Source organism: Phanerochaete carnosa (assembly GCF_000300595.1).
Source record: "Phanerochaete carnosa HHB-10118-sp unplaced genomic scaffold PHACAscaffold_4, whole genome shotgun sequence".
Taxonomy (NCBI): Eukaryota; Fungi; Basidiomycota; class Agaricomycetes; order Polyporales; family Phanerochaetaceae; genus Phanerochaete; species Phanerochaete carnosa.
In genome coordinates this window covers 1,489,296-1,516,768 of record NW_006767631.1, presented here as the reverse complement: position 1 = coordinate 1,516,768, position 27,473 = coordinate 1,489,296, and the positions used below count along the sequence as shown (strand labels likewise).

Sequence of the window (27,473 nt, the reverse complement as noted above, 5' to 3'; positions counted from 1 at the left end):
TGTTCTGGTAATTCAGATTGGCCGGCGTTATAATTCTGAACTTTCCTTAGTGGGCCCTCGAGGGACTATACCTGCTACGCGTTATGTTCGTCTGTTGAAGTCAGATCATGGTACCTGGCCCTGGCAACCGCTGCAGCTCCGAGTTAGAGTTATCGCGGCGACGTCAACAGCTCCCGAGGCTTTCTCTGGCAAGAAGAATCCCGGAGTCCCAAGACGACCCGATGACTGATGCATTGAAGAACTACGTGTACAATCGAAGCCCAGAAGAGAAATGGAGGGATCATTCGCGCTGTACGAGGGCCATTAGACCGAGACCTCCTAATATAGCGTATTTCAGCTGCGGGAAGTCGTTCTAGAGAGACTGGGTGAGTATTCAGGTGCACATACTGAAGATGCGACATACCATCGCAATCGTCACGTATCCTACATATGGTACGAATCTAGCGGAAGTATATCAGCGCAGGAGATCAAACAGGAGGCTACTCCCCGTACCCTCGCACTTTCCCTACAATGTGCTTCCGCTCAAGCCATTCTAGCCCTTGGTACAAGTCAATGTCATCGACCGGGTTGTTGTCACCCTTCGTCAAGATTAGTTGTTTCTGTCCCAGAGGACTCGCAGAAACATATCTGGAGAAACACACGTTAACAATTAGAAGCTCATCTGGCATAGAGCTAACTGACCCTTTGTCTTTCGAAATAACATCATGTGTCTCCAAAACGCGATGTACGATCGGTATATCTGCGCCAGGAACCCTGTAGACGGTTATGTCACCCGTGTGATACCGTTCGCTAGCGGGGTTCGTGAGGAAGAGTAGATCGCCGCGGTAGAACGCGGGCTCCATAGAACCACTAGACCAAGGCCCAGTGAGTGATCCAAAGCGCGTTCGGAGAACAAAATAGAGCGCACCTGAGAACAACAACAATCGGTGACTCCGTGTTACAAATGAGCCCAAGACCTTTCCACATCATAAGTCCGGTCGCGAGCACAGATGCGAAGTTCAGGATTTGGAGTAAAACCTATGACGCGATCGTAAATGAGCTCGTCCTTGTCATCAAGATCGCAAAGCGACCTACATGCCGCACACCGAGTCTCCGCAATGTCTTGAGCTCGTCTGCGAACATGGTGAGGATCCGCGGAGATGGGTGGCAGAAAATAAAAGTTGAGCAAGTAACCAGGCTGCGAACCCCAGAGAGACGTGGAAGCAGTTAGCGCGCATTGCACGTGACGCGGCCTCGACGCCCGGAGCAGACGCGCCGTGTTTATCGCTGTCTCCTCGATCTAATTCTTACTGTTACGAGTCTACTGGACATGCACACGCTGCTCCCGCTGCGCCGTCACTCGCAGGTGACATCCTGTGTGTGTGCATTCAATGCGTTTCAGCATGGTAACAATCGTGTCTCCAGCCAATGACCGATGTCTCTCCGCATAGCCACGGTGAAAGCACGACTCATTTAGGGCGAGCCTTGGCGTTTGTGAAAATGCGTACGCCGTAGGCCACATTTGGAATACGAACATTCCTGCTAACCTGATAGCTGCAGGGCCAGCACATAATAATAGAGATAAAGCTCAACATGGGATCTCCGCGGATAGGCCTTCGTCTCTGCCTCAACTGCGAACGATGCTCATCTGAACGAATTGCCACACTCCGGTGCGAATACTTAATTCATCTGGATCAATAGCTTCCTTGTGTCGGATGGGCTGATAACCCTGGATCCGTGTCGGCACTGCCGCTGACTGGAGGGTACGCATCATGGTCTTAGATCATGAAGAGACGAGCTTCTGTTCCTCCCGTCGGGGGTTATGAAAAAGAGGTATGGCACATCCAGGACGTGAGATTCTTCTGATTGAACCTAGACCGTACCATCTGCTTTCCCGCAGGGACACGAACAAGCTTAGTTGCTACAGGAACCTTCAGAAAGCTGTGTGAAAGATTACCCTTTGATTGAACAGCGCCCAGATGGGTTCTACCGTGCGAGCCCTGTAGGCTACTTCGCAAACGCTCGGTCGCTGAGCCCCACTGGCCGGTACTGTGTGCTTGACATCGGTGGTGTATCTCATGACCAATGTTCGCAGAGAAACAGGCGCCTCTTGGCAGAGGCCGATCGACTCTAAGCAGTCTCTCAGGAACATAGGTCTCGTGTACGGCATACCTCGCAACCGGATGGATCGCCCTTCTGCTTCCCTCGGCCCAGTTAGTCTATATACCGTCTCCATCAGCCACTTCTTCAAGTCGCCGCCCGCCCACAGCTCGCTAACATGGTGTACGGACACTACGACTCGGATCCAATCGCGAAAGCGCTCGCTCCACCTGCAAACGAAACCGCCGAACAAGCACAAATTCGCCTGCGGGCAGAAGCAATAGCTATAGAGAGAAGCCGGAGCATCGATGAGGCGCTTGAGAAAGCGGGGAAAAAATTGATTGAGCAGAGGAACGGCGTGCTGAAGATGCTTTTATTGGGGCAAAGTGGGAGCGGTGGGTGCATAGTCTCTTGTTGTGCAGTGCCGACTTGCTGCTGATGTCCGCGCATAGGTAAGACAACAGTGCTGAAGAGTGAGTCATGCCCGTGGCACGATGCGTCTGTATATCAATGCCTGTCGTAGACATACGCATGATGGAGGTCCCGTCTCAGTGGAACGAGGAGCGCCCCCTATGGCGTGCTGTTATTCTACTCAACCTACTTCTAGCCGTCAACCTGGTAGTGCAAGCTCTTCAGGACGCGATCGTCGACCCAGAGGAGGAAATAGAGCATATCCCACTACTACCGACTTGCTTCCACGTACCTAATCCCACAAAGTCGCGTACCAGCACCTCAGACGATTTCGATCCCATCGTCTCCAATTCATCCACCACTTCTTTGGTCCCGCCCGCGCCTAAATTCGCTTACGACCACCACACACTAAAGTTAAAGTTAGGGCCATTGAAAACCCTCATCGAGGACCTGGAGGAGATCCTTCACGGCTCTCGGCAGTTCAATACGAACAATAATCAGGTGAAGTGATCGTGTCGTTATTGTGACCTTCCAGCAACCTGAGCATTTGGCATAGGAATTCCGCGTCCGTTCTCAGGAGCAATGGATGATCAACGTCGCGGCTGACAAATGCTTCTACAAGTACATGGCCGTGGTGAACGTTGTCATACAGCTACGCGCCGAGATCAAACAGCTATGGAATGATGTTATCGTCAGAGCCGTGCTCAAAAGGCGGAGAGTCAAAATGGATAGCTCTGCTGAGTAGTACGTACTGCTTATATATGGTTCATCTAATGTTATCTGACTCGCAGTATTTTGTAGCTTCCTCAACGGTTTAGACCGCATCGTGACCCGGAACTACATGCCAACGGATGACGACATTCTCCACGCTCGGTTGCCCACCCTCGGAATCCAGGAGTATTGCATAAAGTTCTCGGACCCAGGTGAGTCATATTTTTAGCAGGCTAAGAACAGTCGACTTCATCTGGCATAGCGGTGCGGGCGGCTTTGAATCTAAACGAGTGGTGGATCTACGACATTGGTGGCACCAGAAAGCATGTAAGAAGTCTTCGCAGCTTTGCGTACAAACGTTAGTTTGACGGGTGATGCCAGAGAGCTAAATGGGCGCAGTACTTCGACGATGTACATGTCATCCTGTTCTTGGCGCCGGTGCATTGTTTCGATGAGCCAGCTGGTGGGGAGGCAACCAGGCCAGTCAGCAGACTAGGAACGAAGGATAGACCTACAGCACCCGTGAGAGCAGACTCGGGGAGAAGATCAATCAGCCGCATGAAGGACATGTTTGAACTGTGGCAGTCTATCTGCAGCAACGCGCTGCTGCGAAGAGCGACAATGATTTGTGAGCATGTAGTACTCTCGAGGCTGACTGGCTCTGAAATCTCAGACTAGTGTTCTTGAACAAAACTGATCTGCTCGAAAGAAAGATTGCTGCGGGCAAGGACCCAAGGGTGCATATACCTGGTCATTACAATAGCAGAGACGCAGACAGCTACCTTTCTTGTAAGCAGGAATTTACTTCGATCTCTTTAGACTGACAACTTTGGTCCGGCTAAGCAGGGTTGGAGAAGCAGTTCAGAGCTGCCCTAAGGATTGTAGATCAGACAGAATCCAGACGAACATGCTTCGTCTACCGCACGAGCGCCGTAGTGAGTATCTCATCAAATGGCCTGCGCGACGAACTGAGAATTAATTGCTTTAATCATCTAGGACATCACTCGGACTAAAGTTACGCTTACCAGCAGTGAGTCCTCCAACACTCGAGCATTACTAATCGACCAATCAATCCTTCCGACTCTAGTACAAACGATGGTCCTGGAGAAAAGCATGAGAAATGGTACGTATCCAGTTACGCGCTCACAATTTCTACCTCATTGTCATCCTTTCCAGTCCAACTCATATGACGATCGTCGCCAGCGGTGCCGACGTCATCATTGCTTCGATCTCCTCAAATCGGACTCTAGATGTCTTACTTGCCCCTCTCCTCGTCTCCTAGCTTTTTGCGGGTTTTTCGTTCGTGTATAAGGTTATGATTGGCGATCCATTCCACGAACGTCTCGGCTGCTTTCGTTATCGTGACCTCGCGAAGATCTTAGGCACATCCTCGGTAACATACGGCACCCCCATTCATCCTCGGAGGCTAGCTGCTCAGTGCTAGTACAACATCAACTAGCCTAACAGTCGCCTGCTAGTCTCGATTTCACTGCGGGGCGCTCATGGTTATTATTTGCGCTAACATCGCGCGACGCCTCTCACTGATCCGCCGCGTCGGTCCCGAGTAACCAACACGATGCTTTATTACCAAGCTTTTCACCCACTGTCTACGTCTTCTGTCACACTATCGCGCCTGGTAACGAACGTCAGAATTATGCAAAGCGCGGCTGTCCCAGCAGTCATAAATCGGCGTCTTGAACCCACGCCTCTTGTTGTGCCTTTGATAGACTTCTTATGGTGGGACAGACCGGTCCTTATCTGTCCTTTCCCTTGTCCCTGTCCTATATGAACCCGCCCATGAACCCTGCGTTTCTCGTGCTTTTCATCCACTAATCCCCGCCAGCGTCCTCCATGACCGGAGATAATCCCTTCCACAGGTCATCAAAGTGGCGACCACCAGATGAAACTGAAGAAGAAGAACAAGCGCGCATCGAAGCAGCGGCGAGGAGCCAAAAGATAGACGAGGCAATAGCGAAGGAGGCGAAGGAGAGGCGGCAGAAGAACAAGAGCATACTGAAGATGTTGTTGCTCGGTCAGAGTGGAAGCGGTGCGTCCTCGTCAGGTGTCACGGGCTTTTGCTAACGCTTCGTATGCGCTATTAGGCAAGACGACCGTACTCAAGAGTAAGTGGCGTTCGCTGTATGGCACACATGCGAGATTGAGGCCCGTCATAGACATACGCATCATGGGTGACGCCGGAAAATGGGAGACAGAGCGCAGGCTCTGGCGCGTCGTCGTGCACTACAACCTCCTTCGCGCGGTGAACGAGGTGGCGCGGGCACTCGGCGACGCCATCGCTCAACCTACAGAGACTGTGCGAACAGAACGTGCTGCGCCGACGACCTTTTCAGCGAGGAGCTCCTGGAACGGGCCCGGACGGCCGTCGACGGACTCGTACATGTCTTCCGCGACGCCGTGCCAGCCAGACTTCACGATCCGCCACGGAATCCTCAAGCTCGAGCTCGCGCCCTTCCGGCAGATCGAGGCAGATTTGCAAAAGCTGTTGACTAGGGAGCTCACGGACGATGGGTGGGCCCCAGGAGACGCTATCATGGTTGCCACGCCTTTCGACGACATACCTCTTGGAAATATTGATCTATCTCAGGAACAGCAGGCGGAGCTGACTGTTCGCTCGCACGAAGAATGGATGAGCAAGGTGTCGCCTCTGCTCAGAGCTGCTGACTCTGGGGCCAGCAACGTCCTCTCAATCTCCACGAATATCATTATGTATCAGCAGCGGGGCGTCAAGGAACTTTGGCAGGATCCCGTCGTCAAAGCTGCGATCAAGAGGCGGGCGGTCACGCTTGACAGTTCGGCAGAATAGTGCGTTCTAGGCCTTGCATCTTGCCGTTCTTCCTATACAATTTTCGCAGCTTCCTCGATAATGTCAGCCGTATTGCCGCACGAGATTACGTCCCCACGGACGACGACATCTTACATGCGCGTCTGCATACAATGGGAGTGCAGGAGTACAACATCAACCTTCCCGAGCCTCAAGCACATCCACCTCAAGCCAAAGGCCCCGACAGAGTCGACCCTCATTTCCTCAAACTGAGGACTAAGCTTGGCGTACGGCAGTGGCGTATCTACGACGTTGGTGGCTCTAGGAATCAGGTTCGCATACCCTTCGCGTCCCCAATGAAAAATATTGCTAATCGGCGAGCAGAGACAGACATGGCTGCCATACTTTGATGACGCGCAGCTCATCCTATTCGTGGCACCGATCCACTGCTTTGACGAGAACCTCGCCGAGGATCCCGGCGTCAACCGCGTCACCGACTCTGTCGACCTCTGGAAGTCCCTCGTCAAGGCCAAGCTTCTGGCAAGGACTAGCTTGATATGTACGCGATGCATCCCCCCACCGATCACGAAGGGTGTTGATGATGTGTGCTACAGTGTTCCTGAATAAGGTGGACCTCGTTAGAATGAAGATCGCTGAAGGGCGGGATCCCTCGAGGCACGTACAGAAATACACTGGAGGCTTGGACGCTGAGGCATATACCGCTTGTAAGTCATCATGCATTCAACGCTCACATCCTGAGCTGAGCCTTGGTGCACGTTGCCAGTCATGAGGCAGCGCTTTATCGACATACACAAAAGATCTTCTGTCTCTTCCTCTCGGTCGCTGTATATGGCAGTAACTAGTGCAGTGGTACGTGCCTCGTGCTCGTGCAGTGACAAGCGACTTGAGTTCAAATGACATTGCTCAGAATTCGAATCTTACCAGGGCGGCACTTGTATCCAGTAAGTACCACGTAGATGTCCAACGCAACTAATTTCCAAATGGTCCACAGTGGAGGACGCTATTTTACGGAAAAACCTCTTTCAGGGTTTGTCCTGTCTCTTTGCAAGTGCCTACCCTTAGCTGACGCCCTTGGTGTCCTAGCTTACGACATGTAATACTGCTTTGCGTTTTAATAACCCCCGACTGTAGCTTCGTATGAGTTTGGTAGGTATAATAGACCCCATACTATTCACGGTAATTCCACTCGACACCACATGGTACCACATGGGTTGAATTTACAGATACGAGAACGCACGTCGATCGTACACAGCGATATAGCGAATAGGCAACATAAAGTAGGAATGTCAGTGTCTCGCGCGGAAGACGGGAAGTAAAGGATGCGTAAGTGAGGTACTGTATCCGACCGACGCGTCTTCACAAGAACTCGACGAAAGAGGCGATCATTACTACGATGCACGCCCCATAGAGCACACCATAGGCACGCCAAGAGGCAAGCGTGAAGCTAAAGGCCGCGTTCTCCTTCTTGCCAGTAGCCGCAGGCGCCGTCGGCCCGCCGGTCCACACTGCAGGCTTGCTCGCCGAATACGTCACACCGCTCGCGGAAAAGGTCACGACGCTGGGCGGCGCGTTCGCGAGGCCACTGTCGCTCAGCGGCTGGCTCCAAAGGAAACACGCATCCTTGACGTAGCCCGCGCCCTCAGCCTTGGCGAGGAAGCCTGCGTACGTGTTGTTTGGATCGCCGTAGATTGCTGCCACAGCGGCGACGTTTGGGTAGAGCTCGGCGGCGTAGTCTCTCTCGGCAGGGCTTGGTGGGACTGACATGGCGTAGTCGAGCGCGGTCTTAATCGTCGCGCCGGAACTGGTGGTCTTGTTCCAGACGTTCACGCCGACGTACCGGCCGAGCTTGGCGTTAGTCTGGGAGGGCGTGATACATAAGAACATGTGTGGTTGTGATGAAGCAGTCGCGTACGATCATGGCGGCCAGATTGTAAGCACGGTAGTGGTACGGCCTTGTACGAGCTGACTCAAAACTCTACAGCGGCATAATGAGTGATTGAAGGCAAGTATATGCAAGAGACTTGCAAACCTGGTCGCCGTTGGCATCGACCTGCGCCATGTAAATACCATTGAAGTATTCCTCAATGGATTGCCGAGCCCCGTCGGTGTCGCCCACCAAGATTTGAAGGGCCGCCAGCTGGTTGAAGTAAAATGTGCCGTGATTGCTGGGGAGAATGCTGTTGGTTGACAGTATCGTCTATATTACCAGAACGTGGCTTACTTTACAGCCTTCCTTTCCTGAAGGGCGATATCAGCGGTCGTTAACCACTGGATATACTCCTTAGCCCAGGATTTCAGACCGGTGTCAACGTCCGAGGTCCAGGGACCAGGCTTCGCTTGACGCAGGAGCAACACGCCAGTCACGATCTTGCTCATGCATTTCAGGTCCCTGTGCTTGAATCAGCGCGCAGCCGCCGGCACAGAACTGGAGACATACAGGATACCGGTGTGGGTGCCGACCTGGCCGTTTGGTCCGCCTTGCATCTGAGCGTAATTCAAGTTGGGATTCATTTTGGTGTCGCCGTTCAGAAACCATGTGTTGATGTAGGTCACAACCCTAGCCGCGTATTCTGTCGTGCCCGTGAGCACGTAGGACAGAGAGTTATACAAGATGGCGTCAGCCATGCTCCCTAAGTCGCCAATATTATTGATCAAGCGATTATCGGGGTTGAGCTGTCCGTCCATCTGAACATAGTTGCACTGTTGCCAGACTAATTCACATGGAATCAGCCACTAAGAAACTTGCATTTTATGTGCAGTGCTTACTCTGCTGCGGAGACAGGGCAGTAGTATTATGGACATTAATAGAGCAGTCCGGCCACCAGCTGTTAAGAGTTAAATAGGTGGTGAAATGAGAATGAGATCACAGCATACTATGGAGCCCAGCTCATATAGTCATGGTAATCGCCAGAAGGAGGAGGAAAGGGTTTCTTGCTTACGGCTATAATGTAATGTGCGGTGTGAGAAGGTTCCGGTCCACGGACGCCGATATATGACTTACTCCATGGGCCTTGTTGAGCACTCTGCTCTGCCCAGTTCAAGATGGTCTTGTTGGCTGGACCAATATTGGGGTATGTTTTGTTCAGGATATCCGTTGGGTCAATGAAGACATTTGCATAGCCTGTCAAAGAGTGGACAGCCGGAGCAGCGCTGAGGGCCGTCACAGCCAGAAAAAGGAGCGGAGTGCGGTGCTTCATGGAGAACACTGAGAGGAGACGAGGCAGACGACCATAAGCCAGCTATGGGTGTATATACAATGGGCTGATCACCACCACAGCCTGAGGTGGTCGCTTATCCTCGCCGTTCTTGTGCAAAACATCCCGTGCCTTGCCTTGGCAAACATAACGCGGGCGTCTATATGCCGAAGCAGGAAGGTGATGAAGTTCGCGATGTCAAATTCGGCCCCGAAATTGCCTCAGATAGCTTTGATGCGCCCAGGTACGGTTGCCGAGCAGGCTCAGGTCAAATTCCCAAAACCCAAGTCAGAAACCCAAATCTGATACCATCAGCGCTCGGATAACCGCCGTACACCACCAACCTCCGAGTGCACTGGCGCCTCTTACTCTGAACATTTGAGTATTTTCAGCATAAATAGTCGATTAATATTGCATGTATACGAGGTTAGAAGTCAAATGAAGCATGTCAATCATCGTTTGCAGGGCAGGCGGTGGGGTGAACAGTGATGGCGGCGTTAGGCGCCCATTTTCCATAGAAGCAGCGCGTCGGGGCTTGGGCCCCCCTTGCCGTCGGAGTCGTTGCAGGTGTGCTTGACCTTGCCCTCCTGTGTAGCTATCTTACTAAATGTATATATTATCAGCTGCTAACCTAGTTATGATCAATATCACCTAGTGAGAACAAGTCATGCCGTACTCGCTAGATTGTGCTACCGACTTAGGGTTAGGTTCTAGATAAGATAATCGAAGCTTTGGGCGCTTGATTACCGCTTCGATAAGTTTGGGTCAGATAATGGTCCTCGGCCCGCTACTACCTTTATTGACCTCAGAGTATACAGATACAGCACCTTACATGTTTTCGTAACATCCAAAAGGCCCAAAAATGCCATACATAACCCAGACTAATGTTTGTGTGCGGAAAGGTGCTCGGGCGCTCATTATGCGGTTGGCCGTCAGCTTTGTGATCCGGACTTGGGTTTTGGGGATTTGACCTGAGCCTGCTCGGCAACCGTACCAGGGCGCATCATTTTATTATTCTGCGTTAGCATGAAATCCTTATTGCACTTTTTGCACATCCACAAAATCTTGCTAATTCTTGTAATGGGCTGCACGAACTAACTCACCGGTCGAGGGTGTGTGTGCGCCCCACGAGCTTGTGTCTTCTCGAGTATGCTGGCGGTTACCGAGGCTCCGGTTGTTTACATGCGCGACACAAGATTCTGCAGTGCCAAGACCGCGTATACATACAGACACCGACGCTTAAGTTTTCTGTTACCACGACGAGTCATCCGTCCCCAAACTGACCAGAGGGAATCAGCAACGCTGTCGATGGGACCGGGTCGTTGACAGAACTACTCATTCTCTCGGGCTTTCCTGACCGCACACTCGGCTTGGCACAGTCCTCACTGGTAATCCTGACACATCGGGGGATAAATAGCGACCATCTGAGAACATAATTCTGGATGTGAGCTTGTTCATACCAGACTCACGACGCACACGTGACCTATGCCATAAAGAACACGATAAATACGCCGATAAATTGGGTTATGAGTCGTCGTAACCTCTTCAGGAAAGCTTAAGGGCAGCCAGTGGCGTAGGTCTCGACCTTCCAAGTAGCAGCAACACTGCCACCAGTCTTGTAAGCCTAGGAAAGACACCATCGGCATCTAGTAGTTAGCACGCGTCGCTGGACGGAACCGGGCACGTACAGCCTTGCTGGCACCTTACCGCAGCCTTGATGGCGGACTTCTGGTGGTGTCGAGACAGGGCGCGCGCTGTACGATCAAATGTTTCCGTGGCAGCTACGAGCCGGACGGCTCGATACCATGCAAAGGATGAGTATGCACCCTGTATTGATTGACTTGTTGAGGAAGACAGACCTGAGATTCGATGGCCTCGACCTTCGGGCTATGTAGAGAACGAACTGGGACTAGCGTGCCGTCAGTTAGCAGCAAGAGAGACGCGACCTAACGCGTACCTGGACGCGGTTTCAAATTTCAGCATCCACACCTTGCCTTTTGATACTCCTGCAGCCAGGCTTAGCACATTACAGTCGTGCAAAAGTGATAAAATGTGGAAAGTTTTCGACCTCAGATTCTGTTGTGATTCATCAGAATCTAGACATTGTTCGACCGTACCAATGGCGTGATCCGCAAGTAAGATGCATCCGAGGGAGGCTGAGAGACGGACCCGAGCACACCCTGTCGGGGTCGTCTAAGTCTCTGCGGGACTGACAACTTGTTCCACTCTTGATTCCTGCTGCCACCAGCGATTCGCTCTTCCATAGAATTGTACCTTTCTGTGTTTCGTCCAGCTCGTTAGACAAACTGGGAAATTGCAACTTTTGCTCACGCGGATAGAAGAGTCGTCACTGGTGAGTTTGAAGCGTCGGAAGCCGCGACAGAGCAGTACAAGGCGCAGAGTGTGAGGAGACCGAATTCAAGAGTAGATGGCGAGCCATAAGCTGTACGCAATGGCTGTCAGAGGTGCGTGCACTATGGCCTTGGAAGCGCGACTTCATTGACTGACGACTTATCCGAATTGAAAATGCTGGCTCTGTGAGCTGAAAATCATGTTGCGGTTCTACAGGCTCTCGTTACTATAAAATACCTTGACGCAAGATGTCGCGAATAATCTATTTCGACCAGTCCTGTCCAATACCATGATATTTTCCGTCTGAGATATTGTCTACGATGCCTCTGGAAGTGGCCGCGCCCCGGTGCAATTCAATATTCCCCGAGTAGAACACGCGAACGCCGGAGAAACCGGACCCCTCGGCTCCTCAATCCTCTCCAGCTGTCATGTCGACCCCTACCAGTCTTCTCTGCAAGGTCCATCGTGACCTGCGCGCACATTCAGCTGCGTCAACTTCACCGCGGGACGTGAGTATCCGCCTGCCTTCCGCGTTCTTGGTACGTACTGTTCTCGCCCGCTGTCTTTCGCGTTATAGCAAGACTCATGCTCACGTTTGCTAGGCTTCTGCAGAGAAGGGTAACCCCATGACGAATCATCTGCTGAGTCCGGGCCAGATGCAAGCCTGCTGTGGGCAACTTGAAGCCAGTAGCATATAACCATCGCGTCCGTGTCCTGAGTCTCCAGATTCTCAGCTGGACCATTCGACAAGACGTGCAAAGTCCTCATGCGCCTGCTTGTCTACACAGGTCTACTTTCGTTCCTCTGCTTGGTTACGGCCGACACGGTCGTCGACCTTGGCTACGCGAAGTACCGGGGCAACCTCAGCTTCCCGAACACAGTCGCGTACCTGGGTCTCCCGTACGCCGAGCCTCCCGTTGGAGAGCTTCGATGGCGGGCTCCTCTTCCGCTGAACACGACACGCGTGAGCCAACAGGCCGGAGGTGCCATCGTTGACGCGACGTCCTACCCTGAGTTCTGCATCCAGGGTTCTAAAGGCGGTAAGGGATCACCTTGCTCCCGTGCAAAGCCCACGCTCACTATACATGCAAGAGGGCGATGCTGGAGGTGCAGGCAGCGAGGACTGTCTACATGTGAATGTCTATGCGCCAGAGAACGCGAAGAAAGGCGACAAACGTACGTCTCAATGACCTTCGTTTCGAATCAAGTGCTGACGCGAGCCTTTGTATCAGTCCCGGTTCTAGTGTACATCCACGGCGGTGCCTACGTCGAGGGTAACCCCGCTGACTGGCCATTTGACCATTGGATTCATCAGGTCCCCTCCGTCGTCATTGTTTCGGTGTATTACCGCCTCGACTCGTTCGGCTTCCTCTCGCACCCGACATTCGCTTCGTCGCCCTCACTAGGTGACCTTAACGTCGGCTTCTCCGACCAGACTGCTGCGCTGCACTGGGTGCAAGAGCACATCGACGCCTTCGGAGGCGACCCCGGGCAGGTGACGATTGACGGCCAGAGTGCCGGCGGCTCCTCTATAGAGCTGCATCTCGTTGCGAGCGGACAGCAGGGTCTGTTCCACCAGGCCATTGCGCAGAGTGTTTACCGAACGCCATTGCCTAGTCCGGAGCAACAAGAAGTAGGCTTTGAAACCCTAGGCATCTGAGGGACGCAGACGACGCTGATATGACGCACAGCCGCTGTTCAACTCCTATGCAGAGAAGGCTGGCTGTGGCGGCTTGAACACACTTTCTGACACCATGACTTGCCTTCGGAAAGCACCTGTCACTGCGCTTGCGCCGGCTGAGGATGCACCTTTGTGAGCGCTCTCCGAGATCCTCGCCTGTAGCAAACACTGACCTAACCACACGAACAGCAATGGGTCGTACAACGCTTTCCATCCTGTCTTCGACGGCAAGATCTTCCCTGAGCGTCCGACACCCGCAGTACTCTCTGGCCACTTCGCAAACGTCACGCTGATGATCGGGTATGCATGTTCTCTGTGCTTTCTTCCTTCCTGCCGTTCACTAAGTGGTTTTGTCTGCACGCAGCTCGACGTCGAACGAGACGCTCTCTACCGGGGCCACCAATTTGGACAGCGCGCTCGAATCGTTTTTCCCGGCACTCACGCAAGCCGACCTTGCCGCGTACAACCAGGTGTACCCCGTCTCCAACTTCGACAATTCAAGCCAGCAGGCCCGTGTTGGCACAGGCGAGAGTGAGCTGCGTTGTGCGGTGGGTCTTCTTCTGTGTGGGACGCTCTAAGTGTAGTGGCTGACGGACATGTTTCACGAAGGTGGAGATCATAGGCGGAGCGTCGGCACAGCGAGCCCCGGGCAGGACCTTCGCGTACAGGTACAACACGGCCAACCCAACGACGGGCGACCCACTTGTGGAACACGCGGCTGAACTCTGGATGATGTTCCTCGGGTCGAACACTGGGTGTGTTCGGTCGCTGTCCTCTTATTCTAGTACTTGCGTGCTCAGTCATGAACGCCCTCCAGGTTGAATGGCACAGTGACGTTTTCGCCTATGACGCCCTCTGAGCAGGCCTTCGCGTCCGAACTCATCGCGTACTGGCTCTCGTTCGTACGCTCGGGCAACCCGAACACGTTCAAGCTCGCGAGAGCACCCACGTGGCCCGAGTTCACGACGGACGGGACACAGCGGGTCGTCCTCACGGAGGGAACGGTGACAAGCAGTGGAAGCACCGTCGAGATGATCCCAGCGGCGGAGAAGGAGAGATGCGCGTTCGTGGCGAGCAAGGCGACGAGCCAGCAGGCGTAAAAAGTAGTGGCATCTGCGAATGCATCAGGACCATAGCGAACATGGCAAACAGAGAACTGAACATAGCACAAGCAGCCAGAAAGGAATACTAGACATCCAAAATAAGATACTGTACAAAAGTTCTTCATCCCAAGTCTGAAATTTAGTGCACCTGAAGATAGCGGTGAAAGCTTGTCAAGCAGCTCGACAGGCTGCGCACCGAGTGTCGGTGGAATGGATGTTCTGACCGGTTCGCTTTATGCGGGTCACGATGAATGATCCGTTGATAGGATCAACAAACCGATCCAGCCGAGACGACCGTTCGCAAGCGACTCTCACTCACTCACTCTGCACCATCACACTGTCTTCAAAACTCTGGCTGTGCGACCGCAGAACCAGCTCTATGCAGAAATGCGTTGAACTATCAAGACTATCAAAAGCCAAGGCCGGCGCGCCGCGGTCCGTGAACGTAAGGCTCTGCTTCTTCCTCTCCTGCCCACCGAACAAGCCGCGCCAACACATGCTCTGAAGTTCAGGCGCACCACGCCGGGGGCCGTCAACCCGACGCTCTTCCTCGGCTGGACCGACGGCGACTTTGAGCGCGTCGACCCCGCACACCCCTCGGCGCAGTACGCGGCGGCGTACATGAAGCAGGTCATGCCGAGCGCGAAGCAGCCCGGCTTCGTGCTCCGCGCGTACCCCAAGGGCGGGATGTTCAGGCCCGACGTCCTCTGGCCCAGCCCGCCGTTCCGCCTCGCGGCGCCGCGCGAGCGCCAGGTGCACATGTCGCTCGTCACCGTCACCAGGCGCGACAGCCTCTACAAGCATATCGTCTACCGCCGCGCCGTCAAGGCCAGGATCACGCAGGCGGTGTCTCTCATCGTCACGCGCGGCGCGGACGTGAAGAGGGACGGGGGCGGCAGGCCGGTGCTGACGTTCACGAACAGGCCCGACAGGAGCCTCGTCTTGGCTGGTGCGTCCCCTCCCCTTGTCCTTGCGCCTCCCTGCCCCAAAGTCACACACGAAACCTCCAAGACTGGACGTACGCCATTGCGCCCCTTCCTATGGTGTACAGGATGCCGTGGCCGCAGCTTGTGCGCTCCCTCCGAATGGCCCTGCACCATGTCCGCGACCAGGGCAGACGGTTCGAGGTACGGTGGAAGCTGGAAGAGGAACGACGGCGGAGCTCGCGGCCGCCTGCACGGACCGCTCGCGCCCATCAGAAAGCGCCGCACCTGGCGGCGGCCGAGCCACCGCGACCGAAGGCCAGGACCGGATACTCGACGGCGCGCATCAAGCGGGGCGTGCTCACGGAGGGAGAGGCAAAGGCACAGGCGGCCGGCACACACGTCGAAGACGTCATGGAGCTGCTCCGGAAGGCCCTGCCGCCTGCGTTGCTCGAAGACTCTGCCGACCTCAGAGACGACCTGCCCCTGCGCAGGAGGGCACGAAGCGGCACGTACGGCGCCTCGAGGAGGAGCCGTCCGACCACTGCCACCAAAGCGGCCGCGCACGACAAAACTGACGGTTTTCTGAGCTGGGAGGCGTTGGCGGCGACGGCACGCAAGAAAATCGACCTCGACGCCGAGGAGAGTGCTAACGTGGTGAGTGCGCGAGGTTTGTCCGCGTCCCAGCTAGCGCTGAGGCGTTTTCGCACAGCGGTGGGCCTTCAAGGAACAGACCACGGCGGCTCCTGAGCCACGTCGGGAGCCGTGGTCGGACAGACTCGCCGTGTCCGGCGTGGAGATGGAGCATCGACGGTCCGAAGAACAAGGCCAAGATGGCGAGGCCTTCGAGGATCTCAAGCTTGCAGATGACGCTCCAACGGCGCAAGACACTCGATCTCTCGGGGATAGCGCTCCGTCAGAGACATGGGCTGTCGAGGATCTCAAGTTCACAGATGACGCTCGACCTCTCGGGGATAGCGCTCCGTCAGAGACAGGCCGTGTGTCCCGGGTCGCGAGTGAAAGTGAACGCGAGCCTGGGGGGACTGATAGGAAGCCTGACGTGCTGCACAGCCTGTTCAGGCAGAAGCGCATCTTTCGAGTGCGGACGGGGAACGCTGAGAAAAGAGGCTGACGTGCGGTGAGACCTGGCTGAGAGCGTCGAGCGTGTGTCCGCCTTGTGCTGTATCTGGGAGAGACGACGGCTGAGAGATGTGGGCGTGGCGGGCGCCTGGGCGGGAAGAGTAGTACAAGGCTCTGAGTTTGTCGCGATGGCTACGAGTAGAGTGTCTTGGAATCAGAAGCAGGGCCTGCGACGGATTGGCGCAGAGCTTGTTTGTCGACAACGATAGCCTCGAATGGACCACACGTGGCGCGGCTGCCGAGGCGGGACACAAGCAAGTGTCCAAATCCGTGCCTCCTCTTATTCCTCCGCCCATGTCTCCCCCCGGCTTCTGTCCCCGCCTTGTCCTCCGTTTGGCCCGTCTGCAAAGTATAAGACTCTGCACGCTAATGCCAAACCATCTCCACCAAACAAGTTTCGCCACTTCAACTCCCGGCTCGCGTCCGACCACTAGATCGCCTGTCTGACCCGCTTCTACCAAACATCCTCTCTCCTAATATCCCACTTTATAAATTAAACATGTTCCAACTCCAAGCACAGCCCGTCCCCCACTTTGCCATGCAGTCAATCGAACGCGCGACGCACTCTGCTCCCTCCCCGTCCATCAACATGCCCCGGACCCTCGCCCGTCCACCGTTCATGGAGGTCGACCGCAACACGATCGCTGCCCTCGCCCCCGAGCTCGCAGAGGTCCCGATCGAGTACATTCGCCAGCACCTCGCTCGCCAGGCACATGGGTATGTGGCGCTGTCATAACCTTGCCGTACTCGCTCGCTCACCAGTGCGCCACAATTTTTTTTTTTCTAATAGCATGGTCGCGGCAGTGAACCTGCTCTCCATCCCGAGCTCGCTCCCCAAGTCGCACCTGCCGTCCGCCCTCGACGCGCCCGTGCGCCCGTCCCCGAGCGCGCCCGCCTCCGCGTCCTTCCCGACGCACGTCCTCGCCGTCACCTCCACCAAACCGTCCTCGTCGTCGCCCACGACACCGACCGCGGCGTCCTTCGCCGCCGCGCAGGCGCAGTCCTCGCACACGGCGATCCTCTACCCGACGCACTCGCTCGTGCTCGCCGCGCACTGCGCGAACCTGCCGTCGCTGCCGCCCTCGCGTCCCTCGGGCCGCGCGACGTCGCTCACCCTCCCCGTCGTCCCGCTCACCGTGCCCGACGCGACGACGTTCCCGCACCTGCACGCGTTCCTGCACAACAAGCGCGCGGACGCCCTGCTCGCCGCGCTGCTGCCGTCGCTCGCGCAGAGCCTGCCGCGCGCCGACGGCGCGTCGTCCTCCTCGTCCTCCTCGAGCGCGTCGCGCGGCGGTTACACGGCGCAGTTCACCAGCGACCGCCTCGCACGCCTCGCGCAGCACCTCGCCGCCGTCGCGCACTCGCAGGCCGGCACCCAGGGCGGGCTCCAGATCCTCATGGCGAACGCCAAGGTCGTCACGAACCTCTGGAAGAACACGTGCGCGTTCGGCATCTTCGACACCGAGCTCTGGGGCGTCATCGACCTCGCGTACGAGATCCTCCTCACCGCGCTGAACCGCATGGCCAGGCAGTGAGAGCGCACGCACACACATACGGGGCAGGGACGCTGGTTTCGTCTCTCCCTCTCTCTCCCGGAATGGCTGCCTTTGGCAGCGCGGACTTCGACCTTAGAGCCTCTCGTCTGTGCCTTGCGGTGCAGATGCTCCTAGTCTTTTTTTTCTCCTTCTTCGCCTTCTCTGATGTCTCCCTCATACCCCACTGTATCACCTACGTTCTGCACCGGCCCCAAAAGTGTATCAAATATTCATTCTCGTCTCTGCTGTCTTGGATAATACCTAGTCTCCTTCGTAGTTGTTTCGCGGCTGTCTGTACTTAGTGCACCTACTAGTCCTCGTAATTTGACTCTTCGATTTCGACTCTCAAACTTGCGATCGAGCCCAGAAGCAAAACGGAATAAGCTTGTCGATCGCGACTTGTGTGTCCCTGGTCTTTCCCAGCATTCTCCCGATCTGAACACTTTGGACATCACGCGCCACAAAGCCCTTCGACAACGGTTGTAACCATCGCGACTTCATCAACTACCAAACGAGTAAACATAGCGCGGACATACAAAAAAAAAAAACCTAGAAACGCAGCCCCCCGCCCTCGCGCTCACTTCCGTGTCGCCGCGCCCTTCGACCTGCTCACCCTGCTCTTCCCGACCTCACCAGGCTTCTCCGGCTGGTCAACCGACGCCGCGCGCGTCCTTCCCGCGACCGTCCTCGTCCCGACCCGCGCGATCTTCGACGCCGTCCGTGCAGCCGGCCTCTCCGGCTCTTCGTCGTCGCCACTCGGCGTGTTCTCCTTGTTCCGCGCAGCGGCCGCAGACTCGGCGACGGCGCCCTGCTTCGCGGACGGCACCGTCGCAGGCCGGCGCAGCAGTGTCGACGTCGGCGCCGTCGCTGTCGCCTTCGTGCCTCGCCCCGCGGCGGGGGCGCTCCGCGGGATGCTCGAGGTCCGTGCGAGGCTCGCCGCCGTCGCCGCCGCCGCACCAGCAGGCCGCCGCCCGCGCACGGCGCGCGGGACGCCCGAGCCCCGCGCAGCAGGTCCCGGTTCCGCACGCTTCGCGGGCAGCGTAGGGACGTCCTCTTCCTCCTCCTCTTCCTTCACCTCGAGCACGAACCTGCTCCTCGGGGCGCGGCGGACCTTGCTCTCCGATCTTGCCGGGGCCGCCTCGGGAGGCGGCGGCACCTCCGGCGAGGGCGCACGAGGGACAGAGTCGGGGGGCGTGTTCGCGTCTGCCTCTTCCTCGTCCGCCTCGGCGATGGGCGTGCGCGCGCGCCGCCGGCTCCGCGTCGCGGTCGCACGCGCGTCTTCGGGCTGCGGCGTCGGCGTCTTCGTGCGCGCGCGCCGCGTCCGGGGCGCCGTCCCCGGCTCCTCCTCCCCCGGTGCGGGCGACGCCGTCGTCTTGCGTGTGCGCCGCGGCCGTGCCGCCGCCGACTCTATCTCTGGCTCGGCGTCGTTCTCGGGGGCCTTGCCGCGGGTCGTGCGGCTGCCACGCTTGGTTGGGGCGGGCCCGGCCTCTTCCTCGTCCACTGCGGGCAGGCTGGGCTCTTCGATGGTCGGTCCAGGTGGAGGGGCGTTCCGAGGAGAGGTGCGACGTGTAATTGGGGTCTTTTGCTTTGAGGGGGATTTCCTTGAACGAGGTTTAGCAATAGGTGTTTCCTCTTCCTCTCCTTCGTGCTGCTCGTCGTGTGCTTCAACACCCTGCTCGATCTCGTCCTCCTGCTCAGGCTCCGATTCGGTCTGAGCTGTCGCCCCGTATCCAGAAGGCGTCTGCAGCATCTCACTAACGCCCTCGAATACAGGCGTCGACGGGACTTCCTGACGCATGCCTCTAAGTCGGGAGGAGCCTGCAGCAGCAATGCCCTCAGCGCGAGCAAACATCTGTCGCGCACCCTTCAGCCCTGGAGTCTCCAGCACCGCACTCTGCGCCGGCTTCTTGAACATCTCGCGGACGCCTCGGAGAGAGGGAGTCGCTACCTCTGTGCGAGAAGCACCAAACATGTGCTTGAGGCCGTCCATGCGCGGAGTCTCTATGGCTGCCTTTGGGTAGGGCGCCTTGAACCGCGGCTGCTCCTCAGGATGCACATTCTTGTCTCCAGAAGCCATGTGCACGTCTTGGTCGTGCTCCTCTTCGCTGAGCTCCTGCGTCTGCGTGTGCACCGGTGGCGCGGCTCCCCCGTTCTCCTTGTCGCTCACGTCCTCTTCCTCATCGTGCTCTCCGTCCTCATCGCTGCGGGCATCCTCGACGAAGATCTGCCTGACGGGTGTGCTATCTGTCTCGGGCGCGAGTAGAGAGAAGCCACCGCTACTCTTGCGTGGCATCGGCAGCGTGCGGCTCGCGAGCGACGCCCGCGGGCCCACGCTCTGCCGTCGCTTCGCGTCTTCAACCATGTGCTTCATGCGTGCGAGCAATATCGAGGTGTCTTCCCTGTTGCCTTCTTCAAGGGCCCCGGATGTGTTGTTCGAAGTAGAGGAAGAGGGGTCTAGCGACTCGTCGAAAGAGGCGAGTGCTTTTGTTGGGGACTTCATGGGGGACAGAGGTGGATGGAGTGACAGACGACGACCAGGTGTTTGTCCGCCAAAGAAGTCTGGCTCTGTAAGAAGAGATTTCCGTCTTTGGATAATTGCCTGGAGGAATTCTTTCGTTAGCAAGGATTTACTTCCGAAGCTGTGGCATATCTGACCTTGCGCTCCTCCTCGGACAACCTCTCTCTCTTTGACGGGGACAGCGGCACATTACGTCGAGGCGTGGCAGGCCACCCAGGGGCACTTGTCTCACTCTGCTGAGTCTCCTCCTTCTGCTCCTCTGCATCATTGAGCGGCACAGTGATCTCATCGACTTTCCATGGCTCAACGACACGCACACGTCTTGGGCCCGAGAAGCCATGAGAGGAGCCAGGAGTCGATGGCACGGTACCAGTACCGTAAATTCCTCCAGTTGTGAACCCGCCAACTGAGTAACGGACATGGCTGCGAGACTTGCTCTTCATACCACCGAAGTCAATTTGACGCGGTGCCTGGGGTGTCATAAACTTGCCTAGAGGTTTCTGCGGGACAGCGAAGGGCCCGCGGCTAGGCATGGCAGGAGGCGGCATGGGAGGTTCATACTGGGACTCTTCTTCCTCTTCAACCTCGATAGTATCTTCATCGTCTTCATGAACCTCCTGCTGGTATTCCTCTTCATACTCTTCATACTCAGCTTGTTCGTCATCTGGCTCCGAGGCGGGAGTTTCTTCAGGTTCTTCACCTTCTGCGAACTGCCACGACATGTCAACGTTGGTCCCAAATTTGATTCTAGTGCTGCTCACCTCAGCCTCCGGCACGGTCTGCTCCTGCTCATGATCTTCCTCGTTGCCTTCCTGAGTGTCACGTTCAGTACACTGCGTAGCAGGAGATCCTCCAAACGCCCATCCCCTCACAATATCCAAACTCTTTCGCCATCCCGAGACCGTTCGCGAAGTCTCCTGCTGTTGCTCTTGTTGTTCCTGCTCCTCTTGCGCCTCGTTGTTTTCGTCGTCTTCGTCGTCTTCAGCACGCAGATCTTGCATCTGCTCGACCCTCTCAAAGATCTCCTCTACCTCTTCGGCCTCCTTCTCGTCCTCCATCTCCATCTCGCGCCGCAAGGCCGTCCGGTGCGCGGATCGCAAAAGTACAGCACGATGGAGAGATGAGCGGGGCTGGCGAATTGGTGTCTGCATGGCTTGTGGCGACGGCTGGGCTGACGGAGGGATAGGGTATTGCGCAGTTTGCTGCTGTGATTGCTCGGGTTCGGGTTCAGGCTCTGGTTCGCGAACGACAACGTGTTCTAGGATGACGAGGTCACGATCCTCCTCGACAACTCGTGGGTGGTTGCTCTCCACGAGCACGATGTTTTCGTCCTCCTCTTCCTCTTCAATTTCCTCGGGGATGTATGCGCCTCGTTTCAAGGGTGAGCTCACTCTACGCTTTGCAGGAGAATAGGATTCTGTGAATGGCGACTTGATTGGCGTCTTCAGGATGCGTAGGTTCTCGCGCGGGTCGTGGCTCGGGCGCGGCGTGAAGACCTGCGCACTCTGAATCATGGACATCCGCAAGGTGCGACGTCTGCGGCGACGGTCAACATTTGAGTCGCTCTGTTTCGCTGGAGTGTTGATAAGGGTCTCGCGCAGCTCCTTGGGGGGATAGGAGAACTGGAAGCGTTTCTTGTGGATTTCGATACTCGAGTTATTTGGAAGAGGGACGGTAACGGGCCCACTAGAGGAATCGGTGGCGGGGAATACAGGACATGCGTCAACAATGATACCGTTAACACCTAAGACAACCAAGAATGCCTGAAAGTTGTAGATGTTTGTTGAGCACCCATGATCCGCATCTTGAAGGGTACGCACCTTGCGTTCCCGAAAGATCATCTTGCAGTGAAGCCCGCTCACACTTTCATAGTATAGCCTGATGCTACATGTTGGGTCCCTTCCAAACGTGATTTCCTCATCATCGATGGGATATGAGGCCACGACCTTGTCAGGCTCGAGCCGCTTCATGAGGCGGAGAGTGCCGAATATGCCGACTTCGCTTGCGTCCATTGGGTGCACTGTCGTGTCAAGTCGTCAAAGTGTTCAAAATTAAAATACATGCGGTTGCCGCCGCGTATGCAGGTGTCGTCGTTGTGGCTTTCTCGACAATCGACAAAGTCGTTCAAAAGGTCGCTGTTTAGCGCTGGGCCGCTGAACGCGACGCGACTCGGGTAAGCCACGTGGCGTAGGGTCATGTGATCGCGCGCATTCGACACAGCTGTCAGAGTCGTGTCGGGCGGGCTTCCAGGCCCTTCCCCGTCGTCCGTGGGACGGTTGGCCATGACTTACCGCCCCGGTGTGTCGATATTGCTGATATTGCTCCGTAGCAACAACACATATCCTTACAGACAGTATAACAAGTACTTTACCAACTGGCCCGGGTCAAGTGCTTCATTTTCGATCACACTTCACGTGAGCACTAAGACGTATGCTACAGCTTCGCAAGGCACCGGTCAGGACTTCAGCTTCAGTTGCTATAGTTCAGAATCTGTATGTATTGAGAGCATCTGGAATAGACTTAGGACAGTCAGAAGTGAGAAGGAGCAAACATCGCTGGTGTTGGCTTTGTGGCGCGCAAACAACGCGCGTCAGGCAGAGCGGGCGGGCCGCCCAAATGCAGACAGGATTCATGGTCTCAACTGATTGTTATGTAGAGCTGAGTATGGTGCATGCTCAGATACAAAATCCAGTAGTCCAGAGGTTCTCTGTCGCACAAGCAGCGACCCAGCCTACAGCAAAGACTAAGCTAGAATTGCACCGGTGTGTCCACTGAGACCGCGCTAAGTGCATGGGGTGTGCTCAGTATTACTAGACTTTGTGGGGTCCTTCCTCTCAAGGCCATCATCACTGAGGATGGCGATGATACTCCGGGTGTACGGATCACATCCGCTGTCCCTAGTGATCACCCTTGCTGTTGAGTCGATCACGTCGCTGGATAGTGTAACACCGCAAGGTCTATTCGTTTCCAGCGGCTGGATAGGTGTAGTAGTCGTGCCCATAATTTTTGTTGCACCCTCCACAGTGAAATCTGTGAGGAAAACAAGGAGAACAAGGACTGTTGGGTACATTCCCTGCGTCGTGGGAAAGATCGATTAGCGAGAGATAACTGCGATGAAGGTAATCTCACAATGACGTCAACGAGAACTGTGCCCAATACCTGTCGTATGCGCGTAACAAAGTACCATTTGACAGATCTGATCGTGAAGTCATTTCCGGGGCCTATAAAGTAGTACTCGTCGATGACAATGTAGGCAACTAGAATTGCCTAGACAGTCCATGTGAGAACCTTCGAGTTATCGATATATGAGTGGCGCAAGGATGAACGATTACATACCCAAAATCCGCAGTACAACAGTCCAGAATCCACGAAGAGCACGAGTATCTTGGCCGTACGCACGCCTATACTTCCGTCCTTGAACATCTTTCTTACCGACTGACGGTGCTCCCTGTAAGCCCATATTCCCGGTCAAGACTGATGATTGATCTAACAACAGGTGTGCTTACCATGCTTTATATGCAATCAGAGATGTGGTCCAGGTGTTCGTCAGCAGTGATAGGACAAAAGCAGAAAGGCCGTAAACGTCGGTGGTAAATTCAGCTTCCGTGGTGCGGGGTTCTGCCTTACAGATATTGCGAACATTCAATATCGACATGGCTATGAGCAGAATGTTTTATTAGTATACCCGTTTGCAGTCCAGCGTGCGCAGCTGGCAGCTCACTAAGCGTGGAAAGGACTAAGAGAGTTGATACGGCAGTGAGAAGACGCCGCTTAGACCACAGAACCCAAGCCCTCCACAGGACGATAGAATCGCTGAGAATCATCTGTGGGGGTGGTGCGAAGTCGATCCGATGGTGAGTATCAATACCGACATTGCTACCGCAAAGTCCCACGTACGTTGACAATGAGCAGAGGGGTTGCCGTACAGGAAGGCACTGTATAGGATGCGGTCGCGGTGGCATCTCCTCTGTCACAGCCGCGGTTCGCCACGCCAAACAGCTCCATGGCACATTGGAAGGCGGCAGCTTGCAGCGACGTTGAGGCGGCAGCATTGAGAAAGGAATACTGTACCGCCAGAGCTAGGTGTGCGGCTGCTGTGGCGTACATAACCATGCATATAAGCGCCATGAAAACGCGGGATATTCGCTGGAAGCCGTTGTGTCTGGTGAAATACTCAGCGAGAACCTCAGAACTGATTTTACGTTACTCGCAGAAGGATAAACGTAGATAAAATGATCAAGAGCGAGAAAGCACCTGTAGGCTGGTGTCAGCTGGTTACATCAAACACACTGGATCTACTCGCCGAACATTGCAGTCTCAGGCAGCAAAAATTGCAGTATACCAACGGTGTCGGAGCACATAGACGGTAATAGTTCGTAAATAATTACGAAAGCCTGCGGCGTGCCATCTTGCCAATAAGGACAGCTTGTGATATTTGACGTTGCCGACTGTGACATGAGAGCTCGACGGCGTAGTGGCACAGCAGTGCTTGAGAACTATGTGGTACAGTTGAAAAGAGCACGTAGTGGCAAGCGGGGATGTTTATATCAAGGTGCAAATGGCAGCCTATATATGCAATCCCCGGTCGAATAAACACTGCCAAATGGGGGCCTTCGCTCGCGCCTTGGAGGCTCTTTGATGTTTTACAATGGTGATATCGCCTAGTGCAGGAGACAAACAGATCGTAGGCCGACATCTGTGCCTATCACTGCCAAATCATGCGGCTCTTGGGAGCAAATCGAGCCTCGAAATTGTGGCATCATGTTGATTGGTCGTTAGGAGCAACGGCATCATCTAAAAATCAGATTACCGATCTGATAGATGCTTGGCCCCAGTAGTGCGCACGGTTCTCTACCTTCTATATTGTGTGCTGGCAGGCATTACTTCAAGCTAGCAAGCACGGCGTATAGCGTGAACGAACTCCATTAAGGGAGTGGGGAACTCACACTGGGTCTGCTTTCGTATTCCATGGCATGTCTGCTGGGCGGCCGAAGATAAAGATTGGGCTGGTGCACGGGCATGTTGAGCCTCTGCGGTACTGGCAAGATGTCGATGAGTAGTTTCACAATGGATTCCAAATACCAGGCTGTATCTTGTTGTACTACCAAACACTGACAAGGTCTGCGGAAGTGACGTTACTGTGTGTGAAAGGGGCCGTGAACTCGCGTCGAGCGCTTGCCGCGGAAGTCGGCGCCGAGCAAGTTTACAACGCTGGATCCAAGGCGAGAGCGTAGGACACAAGATGACCGTCGTGCGTGGCGCTCCCCACCGCCGGCTTTCGGCCGGCCGGGTAGGCGGTGGGCCTTACCAGGCACACCCAGACGCCAAGAGGCGTGGAAGAGTGCCTAATAAACTGGCGCGGCTCAACCGCTCAATTCTAGGGAAATTGGAACGACGGAGACGCTGCTTTCTGGGCACCTAGATGAAGAATATGAGGATAAAGTAATATGATACGAATTTTTAGCGATAAAAACTTCTACTTTCAGTATATTACAAGATCTGGTTATACGCTGATTATCCCACGCTGAAGCTTCTGGAGCGGTAGGCGGGTGTCAGCAGATGACTCCAGGACAAGGTTGCGCAAGCGTGCGATAGAGATATACTCAGCGTTATCGTGTCAACGCAGAGTACATTGGGACGGACTGTCTCCCAGTCTTCGCTAACCTACGTAGGTAAATTTGTAGTCAGCCACCTCAGATAGAAGGGCTATGGCGTGAACGCGCTCACTCATCAAAGTGTTTGCCACGCTTCGGGTCAGCTTTCCGTTTCGCAAGAACTTTCTTGACCTTGCTCTCAGGTCTGACCACGATGACAGGTATAGGGGAGTGGCTTAAGCAATATCTGATGAAAAAGCGTAGTCAGTCGCGTGACCCCGAGCATGCAATGTGGCGTAGACGCACTTCGACACACTGCCGACACTTGAGCCGCCAAGCGCAGCTCCCCAAGTCTGCATGATACCTCTCTGCCCCCTGGTACCGACAACAAGGGAATCAGGGCGGTAGAGTGCGATCAGACGGTCGATGCTACTCGTTACACTCCCCGCAATGAATTCAATGATGATCGACACCTGATGCCAATGAGCGATGGTGGGATCGGTATGAGTGCACCGGAAAACGCACTTTCCGATCGGCATCATACTCCGAGGCTTTCTCTTGAACCTGGCGCATCAGCTCGCGTGCTTCTTCTCGGTACGCGGCCTGTTCCCTGTCTAGATCATTCTGTAAGTTTCACTCGCCGTGTTTGAATCAACTGCGACTTACTCAAGTCCCCATCGTCGACTCCTCGGAATACGATGAACTCGTCTCCATCCTGGACAAGGCTGTCCAATGCCCACTCAAGCGCCTGCATACCACTCTCGTCCGCGCTTGAGGCGCAAAGGAACACGCGAGTGTTCTTCGTCCGTGAGTACCCCTCACTCTGTACATGCAGCGTGTAGGAGAACATTGATGCTTGAGGATCCTCAAAGGTATCAAAGCCAACTTTGGGTGTGTAGCCCTGTTGAACCACAGCTGGCAGTGGTAACAAGCCTCCGCGAGGGCTTTGTGGGGCTGAAGCAGACCCCAACGCCAGGAAGCCAGAGCTTGCCGCCTGAGAGAATGATGGCCTGGAGGAAGAAGGGCCCATTTGAGGTGACTGGGAGAGGCGGAAGGGGGAGGAGTTAGATGCATGCGACGGTGTGGACGGTCGTGGGGCTGTATGCTTCATGGCTGAACGAAGAGGGGGAGGCGGGAGGGGAATGTAGTGAGGGTACTCTGGCGATCGTGACATGTCTATTCGTCTTCCAAAGAAATCTGTCTTCTACAATGCTGCTGAAGCTCATTAGCAGGCCGCGTTTTGAGTTACACGGTGCCGCGTAACACACCTTTGTCGTAAATGAATGAAAATACACGATAAATAGGCGTCTGGTGAAAGTGTGCGGGGGCACCTTGACCTAGGATGGTGGTGGAGACGGGGAAAGAGGCGTAGCATAGTGCCCGGCAGCAGATCCCGGGACTTGGGCCTTGGCCAGGCCCGTCGTGGCGC

The 27,473-nt window shown here is 55.4% G+C and overlaps 11 protein-coding genes across 11 annotated transcripts; 6 read left to right on the top strand and 5 right to left on the bottom strand.

Annotated features, from left to right (window-relative positions):
- Positions 1 to 142: 142 nt before the first annotated feature.
- PHACADRAFT_253929 (uncharacterized protein) lies at positions 143 to 1,134 on the bottom strand. Its single transcript, XM_007394450.1, has 6 exons — positions 1,075 to 1,134; positions 908 to 1,017; positions 682 to 849; positions 493 to 627; positions 404 to 440; positions 143 to 352 (listed from the first exon to the last, which is right to left on the bottom strand). The coding sequence occupies exons 1-6, from the start codon at positions 1,120 to 1,122 to the stop codon at positions 281 to 283; spliced, it is 570 nt and encodes a 189-aa protein (XP_007394512.1). The 5' UTR covers positions 1,123 to 1,134; the 3' UTR covers positions 143 to 280.
- A 139-nt stretch (positions 1,135 to 1,273) lies between these two features.
- PHACADRAFT_141501 (uncharacterized protein) lies at positions 1,274 to 2,991 on the top strand (the record flags this gene model as incomplete). The annotated part of the gene is made up of 6 exons (XM_007394449.1): positions 1,274 to 1,483; positions 1,540 to 1,812; positions 1,880 to 2,025; positions 2,075 to 2,474; positions 2,532 to 2,552; positions 2,603 to 2,991. Coding segments are annotated over exons 4-6 (627 nt in total), but the record flags the coding sequence as incomplete, so codon positions are not given.
- Positions 2,992 to 3,019: 28 nt separating this feature from the next.
- Positions 3,020 to 4,760, top strand: PHACADRAFT_253926 (uncharacterized protein). The gene is made up of 9 exons (XM_007394448.1): positions 3,020 to 3,234; positions 3,292 to 3,413; positions 3,464 to 3,528; positions 3,583 to 3,829; positions 3,880 to 3,990; positions 4,048 to 4,136; positions 4,198 to 4,231; positions 4,289 to 4,324; positions 4,378 to 4,760. Exons 1-9 carry the CDS (start codon positions 3,077 to 3,079, stop codon positions 4,389 to 4,391), a joined length of 876 nt encoding a protein of 291 aa, XP_007394510.1. The 5' UTR covers positions 3,020 to 3,076; the 3' UTR covers positions 4,392 to 4,760.
- A 173-nt stretch (positions 4,761 to 4,933) lies between these two features.
- Positions 4,934 to 7,042, top strand: PHACADRAFT_118544 (uncharacterized protein). Its single transcript, XM_007394447.1, has 8 exons — positions 4,934 to 5,248; positions 5,304 to 5,324; positions 5,376 to 6,024; positions 6,075 to 6,315; positions 6,368 to 6,542; positions 6,598 to 6,708; positions 6,768 to 6,853; positions 6,912 to 7,042. The coding sequence occupies exons 1-8, from the start codon at positions 5,053 to 5,055 to the stop codon at positions 6,975 to 6,977; spliced, it is 1,545 nt and encodes a 514-aa protein (XP_007394509.1). The 5' UTR covers positions 4,934 to 5,052; the 3' UTR covers positions 6,978 to 7,042.
- Positions 7,043 to 7,074: 32 nt separating this feature from the next.
- PHACADRAFT_183274 (uncharacterized protein) lies at positions 7,075 to 9,312 on the bottom strand. Its single transcript, XM_007394446.1, has 8 exons — positions 9,006 to 9,312; positions 8,879 to 8,945; positions 8,771 to 8,829; positions 8,442 to 8,715; positions 8,226 to 8,393; positions 8,034 to 8,181; positions 7,917 to 7,979; positions 7,075 to 7,861 (listed from the first exon to the last, which is right to left on the bottom strand). The coding sequence occupies exons 1-8, from the start codon at positions 9,199 to 9,201 to the stop codon at positions 7,361 to 7,363; spliced, it is 1,476 nt and encodes a 491-aa protein (XP_007394508.1). The 5' UTR covers positions 9,202 to 9,312; the 3' UTR covers positions 7,075 to 7,360.
- A 2,624-nt stretch (positions 9,313 to 11,936) lies between these two features.
- Positions 11,937 to 14,431, top strand: PHACADRAFT_253922 (uncharacterized protein). Its single transcript, XM_007394445.1, has 9 exons — positions 11,937 to 12,089; positions 12,153 to 12,590; positions 12,643 to 12,726; positions 12,783 to 13,183; positions 13,242 to 13,363; positions 13,421 to 13,531; positions 13,596 to 13,779; positions 13,841 to 13,986; positions 14,049 to 14,431. The coding sequence occupies exons 2-9, from the start codon at positions 12,317 to 12,319 to the stop codon at positions 14,329 to 14,331; spliced, it is 1,605 nt and encodes a 534-aa protein (XP_007394507.1). The 5' UTR covers positions 11,937 to 12,089; positions 12,153 to 12,316; the 3' UTR covers positions 14,332 to 14,431.
- A 282-nt stretch (positions 14,432 to 14,713) lies between these two features.
- On the top strand, positions 14,714 to 15,467 carry PHACADRAFT_52490 (uncharacterized protein; the record flags this gene model as incomplete). Its single annotated transcript, XM_007394014.1, has 3 exons — positions 14,714 to 14,779; positions 14,842 to 15,283; positions 15,346 to 15,467. Coding segments are annotated over 3 exons (630 nt in total), but the record flags the coding sequence as incomplete, so codon positions are not given.
- A 1,391-nt stretch (positions 15,468 to 16,858) lies between these two features.
- PHACADRAFT_253918 (uncharacterized protein) lies at positions 16,859 to 18,271 on the top strand. The gene is made up of 2 exons (XM_007394444.1): positions 16,859 to 17,114; positions 17,188 to 18,271. The coding sequence occupies exons 1-2, from the start codon at positions 16,897 to 16,899 to the stop codon at positions 17,930 to 17,932; spliced, it is 963 nt and encodes a 320-aa protein (XP_007394506.1). The 5' UTR covers positions 16,859 to 16,896; the 3' UTR covers positions 17,933 to 18,271.
- Positions 18,272 to 18,401: 130 nt separating this feature from the next.
- On the bottom strand, positions 18,402 to 22,581 carry PHACADRAFT_207862 (uncharacterized protein). The gene is made up of 5 exons (XM_007394443.1): positions 22,271 to 22,581; positions 21,323 to 22,213; positions 21,212 to 21,262; positions 20,588 to 21,160; positions 18,402 to 20,531 (listed from the first exon to the last, which is right to left on the bottom strand). Exons 1-5 carry the CDS (start codon positions 22,460 to 22,462, stop codon positions 18,510 to 18,512), a joined length of 3,729 nt encoding a protein of 1,242 aa, XP_007394505.1. The 5' UTR covers positions 22,463 to 22,581; the 3' UTR covers positions 18,402 to 18,509.
- Positions 22,582 to 23,206: 625 nt separating this feature from the next.
- Positions 23,207 to 24,637, bottom strand: PHACADRAFT_207861 (uncharacterized protein). The gene is made up of 6 exons (XM_007394442.1): positions 24,348 to 24,637; positions 24,172 to 24,274; positions 23,957 to 24,107; positions 23,787 to 23,898; positions 23,580 to 23,717; positions 23,207 to 23,523 (listed from the first exon to the last, which is right to left on the bottom strand). The coding sequence occupies exons 1-6, from the start codon at positions 24,576 to 24,578 to the stop codon at positions 23,233 to 23,235; spliced, it is 1,026 nt and encodes a 341-aa protein (XP_007394504.1). The 5' UTR covers positions 24,579 to 24,637; the 3' UTR covers positions 23,207 to 23,232.
- A 679-nt stretch (positions 24,638 to 25,316) lies between these two features.
- PHACADRAFT_253913 (uncharacterized protein) lies at positions 25,317 to 27,366 on the bottom strand. The gene is made up of 8 exons (XM_007394441.1): positions 27,313 to 27,366; positions 26,711 to 27,256; positions 26,570 to 26,658; positions 26,351 to 26,517; positions 26,178 to 26,291; positions 25,935 to 26,114; positions 25,397 to 25,868; positions 25,317 to 25,340 (listed from the first exon to the last, which is right to left on the bottom strand). Exons 2-6 carry the CDS (start codon positions 27,216 to 27,218, stop codon positions 26,060 to 26,062), a joined length of 933 nt encoding a protein of 310 aa, XP_007394503.1. The 5' UTR covers positions 27,219 to 27,256; positions 27,313 to 27,366; the 3' UTR covers positions 25,317 to 25,340; positions 25,397 to 25,868; positions 25,935 to 26,059.
- Between the last annotated feature and the right edge of the window lie 107 nt (positions 27,367 to 27,473).